At 43.5% G+C, this 23,859-nt stretch overlaps 1 protein-coding gene across 1 annotated transcript; it reads left to right on the top strand.

Annotated features, from left to right (window-relative positions):
- Positions 1-1,360: 1,360 nt before the first annotated feature.
- Positions 1,361-22,577, top strand: foxk2b (forkhead box K2b). The gene is made up of 9 exons (XM_080774925.1): positions 1,361-2,085; positions 10,448-10,642; positions 13,309-13,462; positions 14,993-15,139; positions 16,625-16,818; positions 18,445-18,656; positions 18,900-19,133; positions 19,556-19,798; positions 20,734-22,577. The coding sequence occupies exons 1-9, from the start codon at positions 1,754-1,756 to the stop codon at positions 20,955-20,957; spliced, it is 1,935 nt and encodes a 644-aa protein (XP_080631051.1). The 5' UTR covers positions 1,361-1,753; the 3' UTR covers positions 20,958-22,577.
- The last annotated feature ends 1,282 nt before the right edge of the window (positions 22,578-23,859 follow it).

Genomic DNA, 23,859 nt, shown 5'->3' on the forward strand with positions numbered 1-23,859 from the left:
AACTCACGGTGACGTTATCGTCTACCGTAGGGCTACAAATCCAGCCGATCTACTTACCGGTACTAAATAACTTTACTGAAAAGACTCTGAGACTCAGACAATAATTCAATCCGTTTATAAATCGCGGGCAGCATCAGCGAACATTTGTGAAATTGTCATTGTTTTTGCCTACATCAAAACCATATTCAGAAAATCAATAATAGTCAATAGTGTCTTGTCTTTGCTAAGTTTACTGTGGACTGTGGCGTAAGGGGCGCGTTCGGAAATAGCGCACTGAGCGCACTGTGCAATGCAAATGAATAGGCGAGTGCGTTCCCGGTACGCATTTCCGAACGCACCCTATTGCTGCAAAGGGAGGGATGTTCAACGAACCGGCATGGAGTTTGTAGTGGACGAGTCACAAGGAATGTATGCTTTGCTGTGAGTGATTCAACAAGATCAAGATCGATGCATAGGCATAGCCTGGCGGGTCGGGATCATCATCATCGTGTGTTATGTTATTAATATATAAATACTCGTCGATCACATCACAATAGCAAAATATTGTTTTGGATACAGTCAGATACTGACAGATCAGTCTCCTCCTGTCCTGTGGCGTTTGGCAGCCGGTTGATGGACAGCTCGCACGTGTAAAACTCACGAGTCCATTCCAGTGTTCTGGAAAAGAAAGCCATGCCTTGCGTCTCACCACCACCAACTACACTGGCCAACCGACCTTGCTGAGTCAAGCATGCATTTTTATGTGTATATTTATTTATCCCATAGGCCTACCTCATCATGCGACGGTGACTTAAAAATAGCAGATGATCTGCTACAACCTCACAGACAGTCAAAACGCGACACGTGGGGGTGAGCTTGTACATCCAGTAGTTACTGCAGTCCTCTGGGCTCTGCTACAGGACTGTCTGTCAGAGGAAAACATGGATTTCCATTCACTACTCAGTGCTCAGATCCGGGCTAAAGCCCACCCCGGATCTACTGTATCTGCATCGTTACTTGCACGCACCTATCACGCAAACACACTGTTTGTTTCCGTATCCGCTCTAGACCGGAATATATCCTATATAAATGTGTTTGATGCTTTATAGAGATTTGAGTCAACTGTAGAGTTAATACATTATTATTATTGTTACAATAATAATCATATTATTGTTACAATAATAATGATATATTATTATTGTTATTATGATTGTAAATAAATAAAAAAAGAGAGAATAATAGAAACGTTCGGTCGGTTCCCCTTCTCCGCTCGAGTCTCACTGGCCGTCGCATTGTCCGCGCCCGCCCTTGGCGGCGCCTGAATGGACGGTAGACTGGGTTAGGTTGTCGCGGTGGGGAGTAGGGTAGTGTAGGTTGGGCTATGTGCTGTGCCTTGCTGCTGAGTGTGTGTGCGTGTGTTCCCGTGCTGTGTGTGGCCTCGCCGCTCGCGCACCACGCACGTTCCTTCCGTTCCCCCCCCGGAACCGCACCGCACCGCACGAGCTTGTTTTGAATTCTCGGATGCCTTTCATTTAACACACACACACAACCCGACGGTTGAACCACCGCACGGGACGGGACGGGACGGGACGGGGGGCCACGGCAGCACGCGCCAGCAGCTTTAACATTTTTATATTTATTTACCCCCCTCCCTCCACCACACACACACACACACACACACACACATCCACCCACCCCCATAACAACACACAACAGTCGTTGTTTAATTGAATTAGAAGCTCCATAACGTTTAGAGCGACAGGGGGGAAAAAACATGGCAGCGGTGTTGGTGAGCAGCGGGTCCTTGGCGGTGGGCTCGTCGTCCGGGGGGCCGGTGGCCCGGCTCGAGGGCCGGGAGTTCGAGTACACGATGAAGAAGCGCTCGGTGACCGTGGGCCGCAACTCGTCGCAGGGCTCCGTGGACGTCAGCATGGGCCACTCGAGCTTCATCTCCCGGCGGCACCTGGAGGTGTTCACCGCCGGGGGAGACGACGGCGGAGGGACCGGCGGCGGGGAATTCTACCTGCGCTGCCTGGGGAAGAACGGGGTGTTCGTGGACGGCGTGTTCCTCCGCCGGGGGGCGCCCCCACTGCAGCTCCCCAGAATGTGAGTTTTAATGTCATTATTATTATTGTACAGTAGTGTGGGGGAAGAAAATACTATCATTTTTACTCAAGTAAAAATATCAATACTGCATTTTAGAAATGCAAGTAAAAGTCCGGAATTCAAGATGTACCTGAGTAAAAGTACAAAAGTAGAAGTACTCATAGTAGATCCAGGCGACGCATTGCTATTTTCAAATGGCCTAAATATTTTGGGTTGAAAGTGGTATGTTTTGTAACTCGTAACTAAAGTTGTCAAATAATTGTACCGGAATAAATGTACAATATTTGCCTCTGAGATGTATAGAAGAAGTACACGTACTGAAAATTGGAAATACTTTAGTAAATGTACTTAGTTACTTTACGCCACTGGTTATTATTATTGGTAATTATTATTGTTGATGTTGTTTTAGAGCTACGCTACTACAACAACATGTGGATGCTAATGATGCTGATGCTAACCGACATTGTTTTGAATCTGCACTGCTAGGTGGAGCAGAGCACGTGTTTTTCCTCGCTAGCCCAGCAGGACAGAGTGTACACAGTCACATTTCCAGTGTTAATTTAACTGCGAGTGTAACAAATAGAACGAAATGGACCATATAGGGTCATTTGCTTTGGTTCCATGTTTTAACCACTCTGAGTACAGGCCATTATTGACGCAAAAGGGTGCATTTGTTTCCACAATCTGTCAATCTTCCATTTGTGCATTCTCTCCCAAACTGAGCAATCCTATCTAGCCGTTGCTCCATTTTCGTTCTGAAAATTTATCAACAACACAATCTTACAATAAATGATTTCTCAGTGGCAGATATTATAATAATAATTTGAGATGTTACCCATAACGCTTGTTTAAAGTGTGAGGCTATAACGTAACATTGAAGGCCTATATATATAGCTAATGTTAGCCACATCAGAGATGTCAGATGTGCTCACTGTGTTGAATGATGAAAGCTATAAAATACAAAATGTATATGGGGCTTGGTTCCTGGGTGTGTGTGTGTGTGTGTGTGTGTGTGTGTGTGTGTGTGTGTGTGTGTGTGTGTGCGGGCGCGCATGGTGTGTGTGTGGAGAGAGACTTCCTAAACGTAAACAAACCAAATGTCCTCGCCCTGAACCAGGGGCATGCCATGACTGGGCCTCTGCCTAGACTAGAGTAGACCTTTGGAGGTGATCCTCAAACAGGACGTTTGCATTGTGTCTTAAATGTTAAATGCTTAAAGCAGCCGCTGGCTGGCATGTAAGATGAGAGTAGTACTATATTTATCTAGTCTAATAATGAATAACATTAGATTACAATATTTTGGGTGTGCACTGTGCATGCCAGACCAGTGATGGTAGCTTGAACTTATTGTTTACAATGTGCAGAATGTTGTGAAAAGCAACCTAAACATTTTTTGTCTATTTAGGGCCGATTCATACTCCTATTTTACCGCTGTTTCAGCGCTGTAGTGCCGAAATGATTTTGGCTCGTCAGAAATTTTCAGTAGCACCCAAGAGCCGACTTTAGGACGGTACCCGCCCCCCTGAACCTCAAATTATGTCACATTGTAGGCTCTACAGCGCCGAACCAACTTTTTTTCGGCTCAAAAATAGGAGAATGAATCGGCCCTTAGTGTTTGGGCTTCTTTGCAATACAGATGAGAATGCTGTTAGAAAACAAGTTAGTGCACGTTTACCAGAACAGTTCTGCTCTACGTCTCTACCAGATACTACTAAGCCATGATAAACATAATGTACCTGTCTAGGTTTTGGGTGGTGTCGGGTCATTGTGTTGGGGTGTTTGTGGTTCTGTCATAACGTACCACCCACGCCCAACATTTTTCACCTGACGATACATTTATTACACATTAATCCTCAAAGGTCACATTATGATTTGAAATCAGATGGTTAAGAACACATGTTCTGTCGTAATAGTAAACATTAGCCGAAAACGTTCAGGCAAACCAACCTTTCAGCAGAGACCCTGCGGGGACCCCGGTATATTAGTGTATATACTGTATAAAATTATGTAGGTTTTAAGTGGTTATAACCGTTATAGTGGTAGACAAACTGGAGATGGGTGCACACCAGTATTGGGACGCACACCAGTATTGGTGAGGTGCTAATGGCCTTAGGCGTTAATCATAGAAAAAAGAAGAAAAAAGCCACAATGCTGAAAATGTATTAAAAAGAAATCAACGTTTCGAAACTTTCGACCTGTAAGGTCTTCTTCAGGGAATGAAATATTACGTTATAGAAGTCAAGTAGAGCATTGTAAGAATAAGCTAATCTTTTCTAGTGAATATCGTTGATGGAGTTCTCAAATATTAGATCTGAAATTATACAGGTTTTTTTAGCACCTGTATAGTGTAGCGAGTATGCCTATGCATGTGATACTATCATTGTTATATGGTCTGACTCTGGCTCAGGTAAAACCATTTGTTGTTATACATTAACAAATGCATACAGAGAACGCCATTTTGCTTGCTAACTTACACTCTTCATGCTGCACACATTGTTGTTTGCCGAATGCCAATGTAGTGTAAATGAGCTATCATGATCATGTGTGAGAAATGACACAATATCAGATGCATAGACAGTGCACCATCTAGCCAGGCTGTATTGAGTTTTTTTTGTTGTTGTTGTAAAACCTGCTGGAAATTGCTGTGCTGTTGCCCCAAAAGCCAGTTCACATTGAAAGGATCACCAAGTGGTTTCAGGTTTACACTATTGATCAGGCCGTCTGCCACTAAAGAGCTTTTAATCAACGGGACTCCTAATGTACTTACATTCACTCCCACTAGGAACATACTGCAGAGTCAGACCATCATCATGGTGTTCACAGCCAGCCGCCAACTGTTTTGTTTTGTTAAAAATGTAAAGCTCTATATTCTGATTCATTGCTATAGATTGTTTGTTCAGTAAGAGGGGTACGATATCCCTCATCTCTCCAGCTCTTTAGTAAACAGAAAATGTTCAGGTGGTTGGTTAACACCCATTAAATCATAGCGCCCAGCAATTTATAGCAGCAGAGCACATTTAGCGACGGACCGGATGCTATCTCGGATGTGGCTGAAGTAGCTTGATGTAGCCAAAACACTCTCAATACGATCAACAACAACGGGAGGTATGATTAATTCTAACGCGACTAGCAACGGGACCGCGATGGGCCGTCTAACACATAATCTTTTCTTAGAATTGGACGGAGTGATTTAGATCAAGAGTTAATAACGTTTTAAGATTTTCGATCTCGTCGGCTGAAATGGGGGGGGAACATTTTCGATGACGTCCCACCGGAAAATGGGTGCGCAACGGAATGTTGCGCAACGGATTAATCGCAATAATCTCTGTCCTTTTGATCACTCTCCGTCCTGAGTGCTGGCCGTTACTAATTGATAGGGCGGAGAACGCCGTCCTTGCCGCTCAGGGTGTCATTTATTGGCTACAATTTGATAGTGTTCCACTTCCAATTTTCATTTTTTATCCATGAGTGTATGGGTGTCTCCTGATTCAATGAAATTGGCATGCCGACCTGAATATATAATTTTTATTAAAGAGACGGGGAGACAGCAATGATTATTGGAATACAGATCTATTTAACACAAGGTTGTGAACCCTCTAAAAATATCACTTACAGCAGCCCCTTAATGTCTTTGCCATGCTCCTAAAAGGCAGTTCACAGTCATCCTACTTTACAGGAATCTATTGTGACTAGCTGGTGCAGTCATAATACTGTAAGCAAAGAAGAAGGATACCAGGAAGCGTTCTGACAGCATGGTGGTGTCGGCTGAGCTCTGGCTGTGTTGCCAGCTTTTGCGAGAGAAACAAGCAACCAGGTTTATAAAATCATCCATCCATCCTCTTTGTGTGTCAGGTATTAATGATTTCATTAAATCACCAGTGTTTTAATAAGAGCCACTGCAGACGCAATGTGTCCAGGATGTAAACAAAGCTACATGTGGCCTGGGAGTCAGAGGCACATGTCCTTGTCCATTGGTTCATGAGTTAGGAGCTGTGGAAAAAAGCTTGTTTTGACTAAAAACACAGCCTGGGGAAAATAAATCTGAGATCAGATGACACAAGCAAGTGCCTGTTCAACAAAGAAAACACAAAATCTCTCAGCTTTGGCAACCAGAACCATGGCAAAAAAGACAATATCTTGTCTTTGGCACACAAAAAGATAAGAAACAAGCCCAAAAAACCCTGAACCACCAATATTTTCAATTGACTTTACAGAAAAACAAGGCCAAAGTGGCTAACAATGAGCCGACATGGCAACATTGAGCCCTGGCCTAGGGGACTGGTTGGTTGTGTTCCAGGGATTCCACTATGGTGATGTAAACACACATTGAAACGGCCACCCACCCCCCGTGTCTCCCTGCCCCTCCCCCACTGTGTTTTCCCAGAGCCCCCCCCCCACAGGAGTTCTTCAAGTTGTTATGATGGCTGTGTGACTCCTTTGTTTATTTACATTCTGCAAGAAAAAAAGAAAGATGCTGCTTAACCACCTAATATACATAGTCATTTTGACAAATTGCAAAAATAGCCGATCTACAACGGCACATTGTGAGCTTAATTGGCTCTATTTAAAAAGTGCTGATAATTTCCCCCAAAATAAGGATGATTATGGTTAATGTGGTTAATAAAGTCCACAATATAAAATGGAAATCTAAAGTTTGCATGCAGTGTTATGCAAGTGTGCATTTTGATTTAGCAAGTGTTGTCTGTCTTGGTGTCGTCCACACTACAGTAACAGTTTTTGTATTGAAATCTACCCATTCTGCTGCTGCATACTGAGCACTCTAATGCTATACAAGCTTTTCATTCCGTGTGTAACTTTAACATATTGAATTATTCAATTGAAGTTTTACATAGTAACACATTTATTGTTTCATATGATAAAACCCTTTATTAGGTATTTATATAGTAGGTTGTGTTTGTTGTTTAGATCCAGTTTGCTTGTGGACATTTCACCTAAGGTGGTCAGCGAGGGTGGGGATGGTCTTCCCTCCTGAGGAATTTGTCACACATTTAGTTTGTGTCTGACATAACTGGGCCCCCCCAAGGCAAGAAACACAAACACCTCTATAGTCTTAAAGCATGTGTTGGCGCCCACACAAAATCTGAACTAGGGCTGCTGCAGCTGTTTATTATCTTCATCAATCACACTATATTCTATTCCATCAATTACTTTTTAGAATAATCAAGAAGCTTTTTATTTATTTATTGTTTTGGGCTGAGTGTAGGGGTCTTACATTCTTAATGATGATCTGTACTTCCACTGCTTATAACCACTTAAACCCTATGGCCCACTTTACACGGAAACTAACCATACAGAAAACATCAAATGTGCCTTCTGTTTAGCCTGCCGGCTGTGTTTTTGAGGGTTGAAAACATAGTGAAACCACCTCCTAGATTGGAAATACTTTACAGCACGCTACCACGTGTTTCTGTGTAAACTATTTTCTGCAAATGTTTGCCCCAGAATTTGGAAGCTAGGATTCATGTGGTTAATCATGGCATTCTTTTTCCAACGATGCCCTAGTTGGTGCCAGGCCAGAGTGTTGGCAAAGAGCAAGGGCCATCGTGTACCTTTTTTAAATGGATCGCTTTAGGGGTCACTAAATGAATGGTAGAGCCATAAGTTGTGTGAATTTATTTGTATTGTAAACGGGCAACTTGTAAACGGGGCAGAAAGTCATAAAACAGAACTGATAATAGTCTTTGAAATCTTGTTGATTAACTGTGTGGTGATGTGTATAAATAATTGTCAACTTAGTCCAGGCGTCGACCAATAGCTAAGAAGAGTAGTTGAACCCCCTTGGCAGTTATTTAGCTTGTAGTTTTCCTTCAATGAGCGGAATGCCGCAATGTAAGTCAAATGAAATGCACACCAGGCACTGCCCACAACCTGCAAAACAGCATGAGTAGTGATGGGAGATTAACCGGCAAACACATCAGTATCGACCCATTCTAGTTGTTTTTTGATTAGTTGGCATTGGTCCGTTTAATGATAATCAATCGGATCGATTAATTAATCGGTCAGATTGTCTTTACAGATAAAGAACCCCAAAGTAACGGGTTGAACAGATCTACAAGCTCACAATATGACATAATGGTATTGAAGGTAAATATGACTTGCCTAAGCCTGCAGTGCAGATACCCTGTTATGTATACTATTTTTCAGAATAGACAAAATTATTATAATTTTTTAACACAAAATGAGATCATATCGACATCGGTAATATCTGTTATCGGCCATAACGGCAATTAATTATATCTGATATCGGCCAAAATGTCTCATCGGCACATCCCTAGGCATGAGTCACGGATGTATTCAACACTTTGGCATGTGTTATCTACTCTCCTCCTGATGTGTCTGTAGCCAATACCATGCTCTAATGTTAAATCTGTGTTTGTCTTGAAAGCATCCCGGTTTTCTTTGATTGTTTTGGAAATGTGTCTTGTACGCATACTATTTAACAGTCACCTGCAGATTGTAACTAAGAACAACAACTAATAGACACTGCTTTCTTCAGTTTTCCTGCACCAGTCTGGCTCCTAATTCTTTCTCTCTCCACTCTCTCTCTCTGAGTGGCAAAGCTAATTTGAGACTTAGGTATCGGGGACATAGTTCTCTTAGCTCATGCCAACTCCGTTAGGGCTTGGCAATGAAAGTGCTTCGCCTGGCACTCTATAAGCAAAGAGAAATCAGGGCATTGGCAAACAATCTGGGCCTTCTCTGTCTCTGGGGTTTGAGGCGGCCTGATCTTGTATGTAGAATTGTTCGATCTATTCAATGGTATTTGTGAAACATGCAGGCTAATCATGCAGATTGCCTGTCCTCATTCTTGTCCTGGTTTCCCTTTAGACATACAGTGGTACTTTTCTTTAGTAAATAATTAAGTTAACATTGTTTTCTTAATCACGTAAGCCCATACGTCGTTGCAGGATGAATAGCAAAGAATAGCAGAGATCTACAAGCTCACAATGTGTTGAATCGTGAGCTTCTAGATTGGCTATTTGCTATTTTGGGTGAAATTTGCCTATCGTCTCTTTTAGATATAGATGGATAAGATGTTACTGCTATAATACTGACATGCCCATAATGGGGATGTTAGGTTGAATGATACGAAAATGGTAGTCTCTCCTCTTAGTTGGAACCAATGCTCTCCCACCTCCTCTAGCCCCAGGCAGGCACGCTGGTGTTTACATGCAGCCGCTGTTCGCCTCACAGCATGTGTTTGTGTTTACCACAGAGCCTAAATTTATCCAGATCCTCCAGTGAGGCTCTTTGTGCCCCCCTAGAGGTGGCTGCGCTCCACTCTGCCATCACCTCAGACCTATTGCTCCAGACCTGACAGACAAACACACAGAGGGTTCTCTGATTGCTGCCTGCATGCTCACTGCATGCTAGCAGCTGCGTAGTGCAGTGCTTCTCAGCCCCATCACAAAGCATTGCAATCTTGTATATCGGTTATGGTTGTCATTATTAAATGTATTTTTGTTTGTTGTGTCCCAGGGAGACTATAAATGTATCTTTTGGTTTTGGATCCCGAGCTAAACAAATATGGGAAACACTGCACTAGTGTGCACACAAGTGAGGGATGTGTACTTTGCCGTACGGCTCGCCCATATCTATTTTCTTATTTTTTTCCCTCGTAAATTAAGGCCCTACTTGATCATACTAACTACAGCATCGCACACAATTATCATATAGTTTAATGTTTACAGATTTGTCACATTATCGAATATCGATGCTGCAGAATTTAGTCATTTTGTCTTATTGCCCAGTCCTTTTTTGCAGTCAGTGGCGAATATAATGATTGTGTGGAGGTTTCAACTGTACCTGTATTGAATTTACCTTCAGCATGTTTATTCTTTAGCATGCCGACGGGTATCATTTAATATTTTCTTAATTGTAATTTAAGTCAGTTTCTATTTTCACATCCTGCAGCTTGATTTTATAAGTGCCACCTTTACCCCTTATCCCTAAACATTTGAACATAGTTCAACTAGCCCATCTACATTGGCACGTTGTGAGCTTGTAGATGGGTTATTTGAACTATTTTAAAATGCTGCTTTTCAAAATAGTAAAATATTACAAAAGTTTAGGCATTACCCCTTGTAAGGCAAGATCTGGGCCAAAGTTGTAGAATAGGGAAGAGTAAGGTTCGGTACTGGAATTCAATACATAATATTTTTAGGGGACACAGACCGAACCGCTTCGGTCGACGCTGTTCAAAGGAGGTGTTTTTTTCCAACCTGCGGATCGGCACTGGAGCCAAACAGTACTCTGGGCATTGGTCAGCCTCTCCAGTCAAGAAATGCTCGACTTTTAACTTTGGATCTTCTGTTTTGTCGTTTGTCTTTTGTCGTGCCAGATGCACTTTCAGGTTCCCCAGCACCAACATCAAGATCTCGTTCACGGCCCTGTCCAGCGGCAAGAAGGCGAAGCGTGAGGCTCCGGAGTCGCCGCTGAAGCACGTCCAGCCCCAGATCTCTCCCCTCACCATCAACATTCCAGACAACATCGCCCACCTCATGAGCCCCTTGCCCTCACCCACTGGAACCATCAGGTACTCGTCTATCTACAGCACTGTTCTGCGACCTGTGTTGCCAGTTGCCAAAGAAAATGTAAAACAACCAGGTCTATGAAGACGAGCCCAAAAGAGGAGGCCGCATGAGCTATTTATTCCTATATGCATCGGATATTTGAAAATGGCTGATCTACAAGCTCACAACGCGAAAACAAAATCTGAAAACAAAGTCCCTAGCACAAAATACTTGGGATTAATTTGGGGGTACTTGACTTTGAAATAATTGAGAAATGAGAACCAATCATTACTACACCTACACTTTAGAAACGAGCCCAACTACCAATATTTACAAGCCCACCTCTACTGAAAAACAAGCCCAAAGTCACTTATAATAATAATGGCACTGTTTGGGACTTCAATCTGTTAACGGAGAGATATCATGTGTTATAGAGGCTATTTTGGAAGGACATTATGCATACATTACAGGTATACCTTGTGATTGTAACTTTCACTGTTTCAATGCATACCGTTGCTGTCGGGAAGAAACCCCATATCTACATATTTTACGTTTTTGTGTTTTTTGGTTAATTAACACCCTACTTGATCATACTACAGCGTCACTCAAAAGTAGCAGATCTGCAAGCTCAAAACATTTTTTTAATTTGAATCCTGAACGGTTTCCACCAGACAGAGACGAGTACATTGGTCAAGTGGATTCTGTTTTTCTTCTTTAGTTTAGAGGTGAAAAAATGGACAATCATCCTTTTTGCGTGGTAACATATACTCTTGAAATGACCCAATGTCTCCCTCTGGGATATATTGGGTTTGGTAGTCTGCCAAAGTGGCCGCTTGAGGAGCCAAAACATACCACTATTTGACCGAGGACTGCTATGAAACGTTCTGTTCTTGTCTTGGGTCAGCTTCAACCACTTAACCCTGGCATCACTATTTTGGGCAAGTCATTACAGGCCAGAACATGTAAGAAATGGTAGATCCACAAGCTCACATTGTGACGCAGATCTGCTAATTTCCTTGTGCGACACGTTGTACGACAGTACATAAGTATATAAAATAGTGATTGCTGATGTTTTCATTCTCTATAAAGACTAGCATGTATCCCTAATCTGTACTGCCCTACAGAACTACGAAAAAAATATTAACCGATAATGGATTTAAAAGTGTTTCAACTGGTCAGCCAAATGAGAAATCGGCATATAAATAATATTACACTACTCTGTTCTTGAGGTTATTGTTTTTCCCTAAGGCTAATTTCAATTTGACCTTTTGGATAGACAAATAAGTTGGTTTGTCCAAAAACATACCGGTAGTTACTCCTTTGTAGGGCAGTGCATTCAAAGGCAAACCCGGAGCTTCATGTGTGGGGTGGCATGCCCCCACCATCTCTCAAATCTAGCCCTTTGTTTCTTCTATGAATTCTCTTGTGAAGCTTTTTCCTCGTAAGTTGTACTGTTTCTTTCCTTTATCCATCCTGGCTTGTTTCTTGTATAAAACATTTGTTACGAGATCCACTCCACTTAATTTATAAAGCACATTTAACACAACAGAGTTGAAACAAAAGGGCAAAAAACAACAATACATAAACAGGGCAATATAAAGACATAATGCAGTGGGAGCAGCAACTCTTAATCAGTATGTTGGAACGCCAGGGAGTACAAGTGAGTTTTCAGACATGATTTAAATACAGGCAAGGTTTGAGAAGCTCTAACATGAGGTGGAAGTTCATTCCACAGCGTGGGCGGACCTATCCCCCCGCAATTTCAGCTTTGATTTTGGGATCTTGAGAAAGGACTGGTCAGTCGACCTAAGGGCCCTTGTCGAATCTTTGGGAGCTACAAGTTCCCATATGTAGACTGTTTCCAACCCATTTACAGACTTTAAAACAAATTTAAAATCTTAAACTGGACCCTTTAACGCACAGGGAGCCAGTGTAGGGAGGCATGTATCAGACGTTCAAAATCATAATGGGTTACAGCAGACTTGACTTTCGCTAAAAGCCTCAACTGATAAATACTGGATTCAACAGAATTGATCTGTTAACTTAAAATCACTGTCCAATTTGACCACCGGTTTTAAAATCGGCTGCAGGGGGCACAAACATAATTAATCCCATAGAGACTAGGCTGCCACATGACGTAATCTTCAAAAGCCATGTATTGGAGGGGCTAACGCCCCTCCAATACATGGCAAAAAATACAAAATACATGACAAAAAATAAGAAATACCATAATACAAAGTTTCTGTCTTGCCGATATTCAATAGCTCTGTGTTAAAAGAAAAAAAGAAGAAGGCAATGACCGGCTCTACAAAAAAGGCTAGGATTGCTATGTTTGCTAAGGAGATTGCTATGTCCTAGATGGCTAACGGTTACCTTGAGATAGACGTCGACCTTGACACGGCCTGCCCTGTCGGGGATCAGCCACGCCCACAGCTTAGCCTTTAGTATACCGAGGACAGAGTTGAGACAGAGAGAGAGAGAGGCGTTTCTGTTGAAGATCCTCTCGACCTTATAACCTGGACAGATGGTTTATAATTCCAGACAGACACTCTCAGGCCTGTCATGCCTGCCATGTTCTGGCCTGTCCCCCAGGTGTCTATACTAGGCCTCGTCCTTTCCCCCCCCTTACACCAGAGGGGTAGCTAAACCCAAAGCATGACAGTTGTAACTTCTATGTTTCCCTCCACAGTGCTGCTAACTCCTGCCCCTCCAGTCCACGAGGCGCCGGCCTGTCCGGATTCCGGATGGGCGGTCGCATGGTGAGCTCTGCCGAGCTGCAGCTCATCAATGACAACTCCCAGCCCGACAACGACAAAGATGCCTCCGGGGGCGACAGTCCCAAGGTGAGGCAGGCTTCAAGCTCCGGGGCAATTAACCCAAAATATGTCAAAACCCTCGATTAACCCGTTAAGACCTACAAATGTCTTCTAAATCCTAGCAGTTTTCTGAAAAGCTAATGTTGCTTTATCAATGGTTCTCACACCTTTCTATGTCAAGGACCCCCACAATTATATAGACTGCCGACCCCCATCTCAAAATAGGGACCCCCCAGAAGAAAATATTTGAGAAAAAATATCCCTCTCTGCTCCCCATGAGCAGATTGGTGCCTTGCATGGTTTCCACCGCTATCGTTATGAGAATGTAATGCACATTGTAAAGTGATTTAAATAACGGCGCTATATAAATGCACCATTTCACACCTTTTCACAAACGCAATCTGGTAACAATTGGAAAAGTGTCGCAGCTATTTAACAGTGTTGATTCATAATCTGCGACACATTGACAGTTTTTAGATGAACTATGTTTGGTTATTATTGTTCTTTCTAAATGTTTCACAAATCGCACATTAGTCGAGGCAAACTTTTTCAGTCGTGAGATTTAATTTCACTGTTACCCATGATGAAGCTGAGCATCAGTTTTGAAATGGAAGCGAGCACCACCGCTAAAATCTACTGCATCGTCAGTCAGTGTGCATTAACCACTTGGAATAGTTAATCCCCTAAAGGCCCTTTCCCCCCTATCAATTACTCATGTGCCTTGAATTCATGGACAATTGTGTGTTTTTCAATGGTGATGTACAAAAAGTCTCCCTTTAAATCTGTTTAATCTGTTCATATTTAGTCATGCATTTTGAGGTGTGCGTACATTCAGAAAAAAAGTTTTTACTTAAAACTCCATGTTTCAGGACTGCCTATTCCGGCGCGCTTGTGTTCATTGAAGTACGTGCACAAATGGAAATCTGCATCTTAAAATACTGGACAATTTAGATAAGACTTTAATCCAATCTAGGTGGCCTTAATAAAGTTTCTGAGATCTTGTTACTGTGAATCTAAAATAGTCCACCAGAGGACCCAGACTTGCCAAATAATAACTGATCTACAAGCTAACATAACTGTGATTTGACACCTTGTTGGCTTATGAATCGGTTCTCATAGGCAAGCGAACCACTAGAACATTGCTATGCATAAGAGTTAACATTTTGTTTCTGTTTTATTGCAACAAAGTTGGCAACAAAATGTGCACTAATCCAACAAAACTATGTGTGGCCTCATCCAATTAACCCATTAAAACCGGGAAAGCATCTGTGTCAATTTTACTTTCAGATGTGAGTCTGCTGTAAGTTTGGGCAATAAAATGTTCCTGTTGGACATCGACCGCCCTCACAATCGCAGATTATTAACGATACATTCGTTAGTGAGAACTGCTCCCCAGTCCTTTAAACTTAAAGTTATATTCACTGTACAGCGTGTCGAAAATAGCAGATCTACTGTACAAGCTCACTGAGAGAACCACTGATGTAAAGCCCTTTGAATTGTCTCGATGTTGAAAGGTGCTAATACAAATCAACCTGCCTTGCCTCTCCCACGCTGCAGGACGACTCCAAGCCTCCGTACTCCTACGCACAGCTCATAGTCCAAGCCATCACCCTCGCTCAGGACAAACAGCTCACGCTGAACGGGATCTACACACACATCACAAAGAACTACCCCTACTACAGGACCGCAGACAAGGGCTGGCAGGTGAGTTCTTCTGGCCTCCTACTACAGGACCGCAGACAAGGGCTGGCAGGTGAGTTCTTCTGGTCTCCTACTACAGGACCGCAGACGAGGGCTGTCAGGTGAGTTCTTCTGGCCTCTTACTTCAGGACCACAGACAAGGGCTGGCAGGTGAGTTCTTCTGGCCTCCTACTACAGGACCGCAGACAAGGGCTTGCAGGTGAGTTCTTCTGTCCTCCTACTTCAGGACTGCAGAGTAGGGGTGGCAGGTGAGTTCTTCTGGCCTCCTACTTCAGGACTGCAGAGTAGGGGTGGCAGGTGAGTTCTTCTGGCCTCCTACTACAGGACTGCAGACGAGGGCTGGAAGGTGAGTTCTTCTGCTCTCCTACTACAGGACTGCAGACGAGGGCTGGAAGGTGAGTTCAATGATTCCCGACCTGTTGGTGGGGGCCAACAGGGGTGCCATGAGGACATTGCAAGTGGGCCCCCAAATAATTGGGAAAAGAAAACACTACGATTTAAAAAATTTAATATAATATCCCTTTTTTATGATGGATGGAAATAATATCTAGAATGGTAATGGTATTTTTTCTTTAAAACCTTGAAAATACGTTTTCATCGGGAGGGGTCATACACTGATGCCATTTTTGCCCTTTTTATTTTTCTCTGTAAATATATAGCTGTTTTGTTATGTATTCATGTGTCAATATTCTATACCCTGTTGATTAATTTAATACATGAGACCACAATGGAAACAAATCAGAGTACTTTTTAGTGTTATCCCTTTAGCCTAAATGTTTTACTGTACCTCCGTGCTTAAACAGCAATCAAACAATCAATCAATCAAAACATATAATAGGAACTTAAAGTATACACTAATTGATTGATGCTCTGAAAATGCACACGGCCCACTTATCTGACCACTTAACACAGGAACCGCTGCACCACTTTTAATAACATTATGTCAGTGCAGACCTGCAACAGATGACATGACACCGTTACACAGGAAACTTAGGCACACACCCACACACAAACACCGCTGCTGTCGAAATACCGTACCTCTGAAACCTCAATGCATAGTTGACATAGCTGGGAGAGCACTTTCCCTAGAAGCCCCATGAGCGGCCTGCTCACTGACACCGAGGTACGCAAACGGCAAGAGAAGTTGCAACATGCCCTGTTATTTTCAAGTTCCGAATACCAGCTGTGACATGTTCCAACACCCGTAGTGCGTCATGTTAAGCAGATCTGACATTTTGTGAATGGATCCACTTAACCTTCCGAACTTTTTTGAAGTTTTAAAATGTCGATGGGACAGTCCACACAACACCACTATTACAAAGACAATGGTAGTTAGTGCATGTGAACTGCCCTTGAAGCAGTAGTTCTCCCCCAAAATGACTTATTTTCTAGCGATTACACACCCCATGAAGCCTTGAATTCATGGATTATTTTTTGTTTCTCTGAAGCTGATCTAAAAGGCTTCCTTTCCCTCCTCTGTGTTGACAGAACTCGATCCGCCACAACCTGTCGCTGAACCGCTACTTCATCAAAGTGGCCCGGTCGCAGGAGGAGCCGGGCAAAGGCTCCTTCTGGAGGATAGACCCCTCCTCGGAGAGCAAGCTCATCGAGCAGGCCTTCAGGAAACGAAGGCCCCGGGGCGTACCATGCTTCAGGACCCCCCATGGACCCCTCTCCTCCAGGTTGGACGCCCACCAGCTTAACTATTGGCTCTTGTCTATTACCCTTTTCTATAAAACTGGGGGGGGGGGGGGGCGTAAAAAAAACCCCCGGAGAACTTTAAGCCCTGTAGCACATGTTTTTTACAATGGTAGACTTTTTAAAAGCACTTCTGTTGTTAGATATACTTAAGCTACACTTCTTCTGATGCACTGTTGACTGGCAGTCCAGTGCTTCAATCAGTAAACCTGCAAGGTCAACAGCGTTCAAGTAACGTCTTTCGGGTAATGTGTTTTTTTACACTTCCTTGTGGTTTCCTAGAAGTCTCTTTTCAGCTCATCAGCTTTATCAGGGTTCAGAGCAGCAAAGGGTTTAGTTTATTTTTAAGAGCCAACCCATTAAAAATGAAAGTGAAGCAGAAATATAGAAATGTGATCAACTGTCTCCTGTTTGCACTCATAACACTCCGGTAGCGGTCTGTTGAGCCTCGCTTACAAAAAGTATGTTTTGGGTGAATTAAATGACATTTGCGGCACCCATTAATTGGTGGATTCTGAGTTTCTGGCCAAAACGGCTTTCAATCTAAGGTCGCATTCTCACCAGAGAGCTTTGCTGCGATTAAAACGAATCCTGCTGCGCATTTTCAGAAAGTGCGCTTCGTTTGGCAGGTGTGAAGGCTCTTTCGAATCCTAATGCGCAACAAAGAACCGCATTTTACTCCGAGCAAAAACGGGGGTTTCGCTTCGCTTCCAATCGCGCTTGACTACGATTCGGTGCAGGTGTGAATGCAATCCGCAGCAAATACAGGAAATGAAGCAAACATACGTCAGGCGGGTGAGGAGCTGAACACAGTTGGAGACGGAGAAGGCATATTTTACGCAGCGCAAAGATGTCCCGTTACCGTGGATAGACGTGGTCGAATGAGGAGAGTGGAGACTGAAGCCCTGATCGAAATGAGGACAAGTACATTAATCAATTGCTTAAGAAAACACAAACACTGCAGTGCAGTGTAATAGTATTATAGCCTACAGAATATTCTGTCTGTCTGTGCGTGCCGTAAACATGGAGTGCTGTCACTGTGTGGGGACTAGTGGGGAGTAGGAACTTTCATCTCGATAAACTTGTAAACATTTTGCGCTGCTGTCTGTTATATCAGTGCGCTCAGCGCTGTGCCTCCATGCCCAAAAGAACAGTGCGTGCGTGGCTGCGTGCTTATAGTGAGAGAGCGAGAGAGGGGGGGGCAGTCCCAGACCGTCGGCACGACACATAATGCACGTTATGAGTATAATTATCACCATAGATTTATCATTTCACTGTGTAGGCTAGTTTATGAATGTAACACATTGATAAAGGTCCCCCCTGCTGCGTTTCCAATTGCTGCGGATCATGACAGTGTGAAGGCAAACCGTAGCCAATTAAATATGCAAGAATCCCATTTCTCCTCCCATACGCATTCGAGTCTACCGAAGTATTAGGTGAGAATGCGACCTAAGAGCCTCAGTCAATGAGTTGTGTGGCGCTCTGCGCTGCCCTAAGCCACCACTAGATGGCGGTCAGACCCCCTGGTACCCCAAGACCCCACTTTGAGACCCACTGTTTTAGCATTTTGTTTTTAACATTAAGTGGTATGTGTGTGTGACCCCCATTAGGAGCGCCCCGGTCTCTCCCAATCACGCCGGGGTCCTGTCTGCCCACTCCAGTGGAGTCCAGACCCCCGACAGCCTGTCCCGAGAGGGCTCTCCTGTCCCCTTGGAGCTGGACACCTCCCCGGCCACGGCCGTACCCCCTCCACCCTCCGTGGCCACACTGCAGCCCAAGCTAGCTGTCATCCAGGAGGCACGTTTTGCACAGAACACGCCAGGTAAGAATGAATGACAATCATAATTGTTTCCATCAAATGGGGGTCCGTAGCCTAATGCAGGTCAAACTGAAATTAAACGGGCTGAGAGTCACTGCTAGAGCGGTGGGGGTCCCTTGCATATCTCTACAAATGGGGGTCCGCGGGATGATAGGTGTCAATTTGGGGGTCCTTGACATGAAAAAGATTTGGAACCACTTCTCTAAACATTTGAGCTTTAATCCGCGGTGTGGTCTTGTGCCCCAGGCTCAGCCATCAGCAACCAGCCGGTCCTCATAGCGGTGCAGCGCCAGCTACCTCAGAGCATGAAACCGCTGACGTACGCCATGGCCTCTCCGGTGACCACCAGCAGCTCCCAGCCGGCCGCCATGCAGGCCATCCACGTACTCCAGCAGATCCCGGCCGTCGCCGCCGCCCAGCAGGCCACCATCGTCCCCAAGACCGAGCCGCAGGAAAACGGAGAGCACGGCGACGTCAAAGGTGAGGAGGCACGCCACGTTGCGTTGTGAACCTGTCGGTCGGCAATTTAAACATTTGTAATCTTTCTTAGATGTCTTTTTAATTTGTTCATGAAATTACAAAAAATAAAACAGAATTTTGTTTTTAATTCATGAAAGTCTTATTCGGGAATGTTTTTAAAAATATATAGTTTTTGAAATAATTAAAACGGTCGGGCCGCTCTAGTGTAGTGGTTAGTGGATATGCCTTCCATGCGGAAGGGTGTGGGTTCGATCCCTGCCTGGCGTCGACGTCAGCAAGAGCATGCGGTCGCAACGGGTTCCTAATATCACGCCAAATCAAATGGGTTCAGATCTGAGCAAAGTCTCCTGAGGAGGCGCGTCTGAAGCCTGTCCTGGACGTAAAAACTAATCCAATTAAAAACGGTTGTTCTGTCTCCTCAGTGAAAGTGGAGGCCGTTCCGACCACCATCATCAGCCACCACCACGCCTCTCTGAACAGCCGGGTCATTCAGAGCAGCCAGTCGGCCACCACGGGCCTGCAGACCTTCACCATCGTGCAGCAGCATCAACAGGCCCCTCCCCCTCCGCTGGGCCAGCACCAGCTGCCCATCAAGGCCATGATCACACAGAACGGCACCCACTGCCTCACCACTGCCATCCACCACCAGGGACAGGCCACTTCTGGTGAGAACTGGACTAAAAGCACTGCTTCCCAAACAATCTACAAGCTCACAATGCGTAGCTTCGTGCTGCGTTGAGTGCTCAAAGATCTGTTATTTTCACTAGTTTGGGCAAGCGTCTAATTTCTCTTTTGGGTCTCGACCTGAAAAGTGTGCGAACCATTGACCTAAAAGCACTGGTTCTCAAAGTGCGTCCCCAGCTAAAGTATTTAACATTAGGGGTGGAAAATGAAATCGATTCATAGATCGCAATGCGAACATGGACGATTATGAATCGATTTGCAAAATCTATAAAAAAAAAAAAATTATGGTTTATAAATAGCTAATCTGCAAGCGCACAGCATGTCACATTGCCATGTGAAACTCAAAATATTCCAGTGGCAGAATAATAATTTGATCTCTTGCTGACTTTCAGTCTTTCAGTCTCCATCTTACTCAGCTCACACTGCCCTCTGGTGGCACATGCTGTGCACTACAATAACAATACTAAGTACTCCTTTCATGGTGTTTCATGAATCATATATTGGGCCCATAGTCTCTAAAAAATGTCTGCTTTCAATTTCAATTTCTGCTACAGTTAGGACTGGGGGGGGAATTGGACTCAGAGTCAGGAACCCTGAGAGTCTCTGGCTCGCACCTTGAGAACTACTGCCCTAGATGTTTTTATATTACAAACCGGTGTTGGTCAGATAGGTGCTCTGTATCGAGTAAAGACTAATACGCAAATTATGGAATTATCGGAATCGGCTTCGGAAATAATATATATTTTTTCTTTTTACTTTAATGTTCAAAATAAACGTTCTTTCAATCTCTAGCCCTAACGTGACAATAACCCCCACATCCCCTATCTCTCTCTCTATCTCTCTCTCTCTCTCTGTGTGTGTGTGTGTGTGTGTGTGTGTGCGTGTGCGTGTGTGTGTGTGTGTGTGTCCTACGTAGCCACCACTGCCGTGGCGAGCCCCCTCCACCTGTTGGCGGCCCACGCCTCTGCGTCGGCCTCCCTCCCCACCAAGCGTCAGAACGGGGACCAGCAGGGCCCCGCCCCCGACGCCAAGCGCATCAAGGTGGAGGAGGAGGGGGAAGCCTCCGGGGCCACAGCGGCAGCAGCAGACCCCTCAGACTCGTCGGCAGCTACCAACCAGGGAGACCACCACGTCAACTAGTAGCTTCCCAATCACACACACCTCTCTCTCTCTCTCTCTCTCTCTCTCTCTCATCCTAAATCATACTAATGTAATAACGAGTGTTATAGAACACCGTTATTTCATTACTATTAAGTTATCTCTGAAATGGTACAAATGTAATTAATGTGGTTACATTTTGCACCATTTCAGAGTTGGAAATGGATAAAACAAGCTAGGACTCAAAATCTCTTTGTTTTTAGTTTTCTCTCTCTCCTTCCATATAGTTTTTAATTCCGAGGACCCCCGGTTTGGTATTCATTATGCCATGGACCCGTTTGTACACTTTCTGAGTTGAAACACCTGTAAGGGTCCCATTTTGGTTCCTAACTATCAACCCCCCAAGGACCTCTGGTGACCCGTCCCTAGTTTGACAACCACTAGTTTAAATGTTTTTCTTGTATTAATATTATTTTACTCCTACCGTGTTTGACTCCCAAGGTGCCAAACGGAGAGGAACTGTTCGTATTGTTGTTTCCTTCAGTTCGTGGTCATTTGTTCCAGAGTGGAAACGGGACAAACAGTAAAAAATAAATACAGAAAGACTATCTAAACAAATCAGACAGCCCCTTTCAGAGACCAGAAAAAAAGGAAGCAGACTGTGATTGGACAATGAAGGGGGGGACAAAAATCGGACAAAAGGAATAAACTTGTGAATAATTAAAAAAAAAAAGAAAGAATGAATGAAAGAAAGAAAGAAAAAGGTGTGCGCCCCCGATGGACCCCCTCCTCTTCTACCATGCCCCGTGAGACATTAAGCCAATGAAAATAAGGACTTGAGGACCACAGGATGACATTTCTGCCAATGAGAATAAGGAAACAAGACCACAGGAAGCCTTAACAACAATGAAACCTTATGTTCCATTTATGTGCCGTCATACAGCGGTTTTGAGCGGCGGACTTAGCCAATATACGTGTATATCGTCACTGTTGGGCGGAAACCTCATATGTCCAAAAACTCAAACTGTCCCTTTTCAGGATTCAAAATTCAGAAGTAGCAGATCTACAAGCTACAAGATCTAGAAGGTGTCGCTTCGCCCCACGTTTTGTGCCACGTTTCGAGCTTGCAGATCTGTTACTTTTGATGCTTTTTGTGTGATGCTATAGTATGATCAAGTACGGTGTTCATTTATGACACAAAAAATACCCACAAAAAGTTAGAACATTGTGATAAGAGGTTTTTGCCCCGACAGTATATAGGGCCTACGTTCGTCTGTGCGACACTGTCCTGTGCTGAAATATAAACCGGGCTTCAAAAGAGGTTTGGCCTTTGAACCTTAAAGATGTGGATCTGAAGGTGCGGTTCCGGATCCGTTCCGGTTGGTTCCGGGTCCGTTCCGGTTGGTTTGGGTTTGGTGTGGGCGCTTCAAGTCCTGGCCGGAGGCCACACCTCTTCTGTCTCTTAATACCTCAGTGCAGACTGGGCTCTGGGAAGAGCATTGGCTTGATAAGACAAGATAAACAAATTAACCACTTTAACCCTAGCCTCCCTGTTTCGGGCATCATGTATGTTCGATTATAATATCTTTGTTTTTTCCAAAACATTTTAGAAATGATTCAAAAGTAGCAGGTCTACAAGCTTGTAGATCAGCTGTGTTTGAATTCTTTTTTTTAATTAATTTTATTTTAACCATTTATTTTTATTTTTATTATTTTAATATGTTTTATGGCTTAAGTGGTCAAAACACAACACGGTTGAGGAAGAGTCCGGTGGGGTGGGGAGGGGGTCACTTCAGAGACAATATTCCTGAACCTTTTTCGGCAGCTAAGCCTTTTTACATAAATACTGACCTTCCTTTTATCGCAGCTGTATGTAGAAATGCAGCACATTGTTCATGAAACGTGGAGCATTGGAGTTTAGTTTTTTTTTCTTTTCTTCCTTTTTTGGATGTAATTTCACTTATATAGGACAAATAATAATTTAATTATAAAAGGGAGCATAAAAGACGAACGATGAGGTCGGTGACATTTCAAAAAATGACCCGAGCAAAGTTTCGAATTCTCACCCTTTTGCTTTAGTTTTTTCTTTTTGTAAAACGTGGACTTCCTTGCCGTTCGGTGAAACCCAAGTTCAGTTTCTTAACGGAACTCTGTGAATGGACTGTTTTCCCCTCCTTGTCGAACCCATGTTCTGTCACATCCATATATGAAATTGCTTAGTTATACCTACATATTTTAATACTTGCACAGATAACCGATATGCTATAAACCTATGAATCTCTCCATGTGTAGTTTCAGATGTCTCCTTTGACCTTGCATGTATCAAGACAAGAGAACCCCTAACCCCAGTCGATAACTGTAAACTGAACAGAGGAAAAGAAAAGAAAAAAGAAAAAAAAGACATGCTTTACATTAAAAAAAAATGACAAAAAACAGACCTGCACTTAAATGTTTGTGTTTTATTTTTTAGCCTCTATTTTCTTTGTGGTTCTTCCTACTTCCAGACAACCTTATTTCCCTCGTTCACCTTGGCTGTGTTGAATTTGTGGCGTTGACAGACACTTTTTGCTTAATTATTTGACTCTGTTCTGGCAACCTGACACACGTCTTTGTTTATTTTTTTTTATTGTACACGTCCCAAAATGAATAGAAAGGAAAATATGATTGATGTATGTTCGGTGGAGAAATTATTTGTTTTTCTCCCGTTTTTTTATCCCTTTGTTTTTTCCCCCCCGTTTTTTTAATAAATTAATTTAAAACGTATTAGCCTGTAGCATTCAGTTTTGTTTTGGCCGAGTTGTGGTATGCTTCTACAACAGCATAGCAACCCCCTGAGTTGTATGTCCAAAACTGCTACTTTTTCAGGTAGCAGATCTACAAGCTCGAAATGCGTCTACTCACAGCAAGTTTCAAGCTTGCAGATCTACTACTTTTGATGCTTTCG

Source organism: Protomyctophum bolini (assembly GCF_963924005.1).
Source record: "Protomyctophum bolini genome assembly, chromosome: 11".
NCBI classification, from domain to species: domain Eukaryota; kingdom Metazoa; phylum Chordata; class Actinopteri; order Myctophiformes; family Myctophidae; genus Protomyctophum; species Protomyctophum bolini.

Bases quoted from the DNA above. Each gene is read 5' to 3' on its own strand.
- foxk2b (XM_080774925.1), top strand. From the start codon at position 1,754: ATGGCAGCGGTGTTGGTGAGCAGCGGGTCCTTGGCGGTGGGCTCGTCG. The intron at 16,819-18,444 runs GTTGGACGCCCA...GACCCCCATTAG, and splicing joins CATGGACCCCTCTCCTCCAG to GAGCGCCCCGGTCTCTCCCA. The intron at 19,799-20,733 runs GTGAGAACTGGA...TGTCCTACGTAG, and splicing joins CCAGGGACAGGCCACTTCTG to CCACCACTGCCGTGGCGAGC.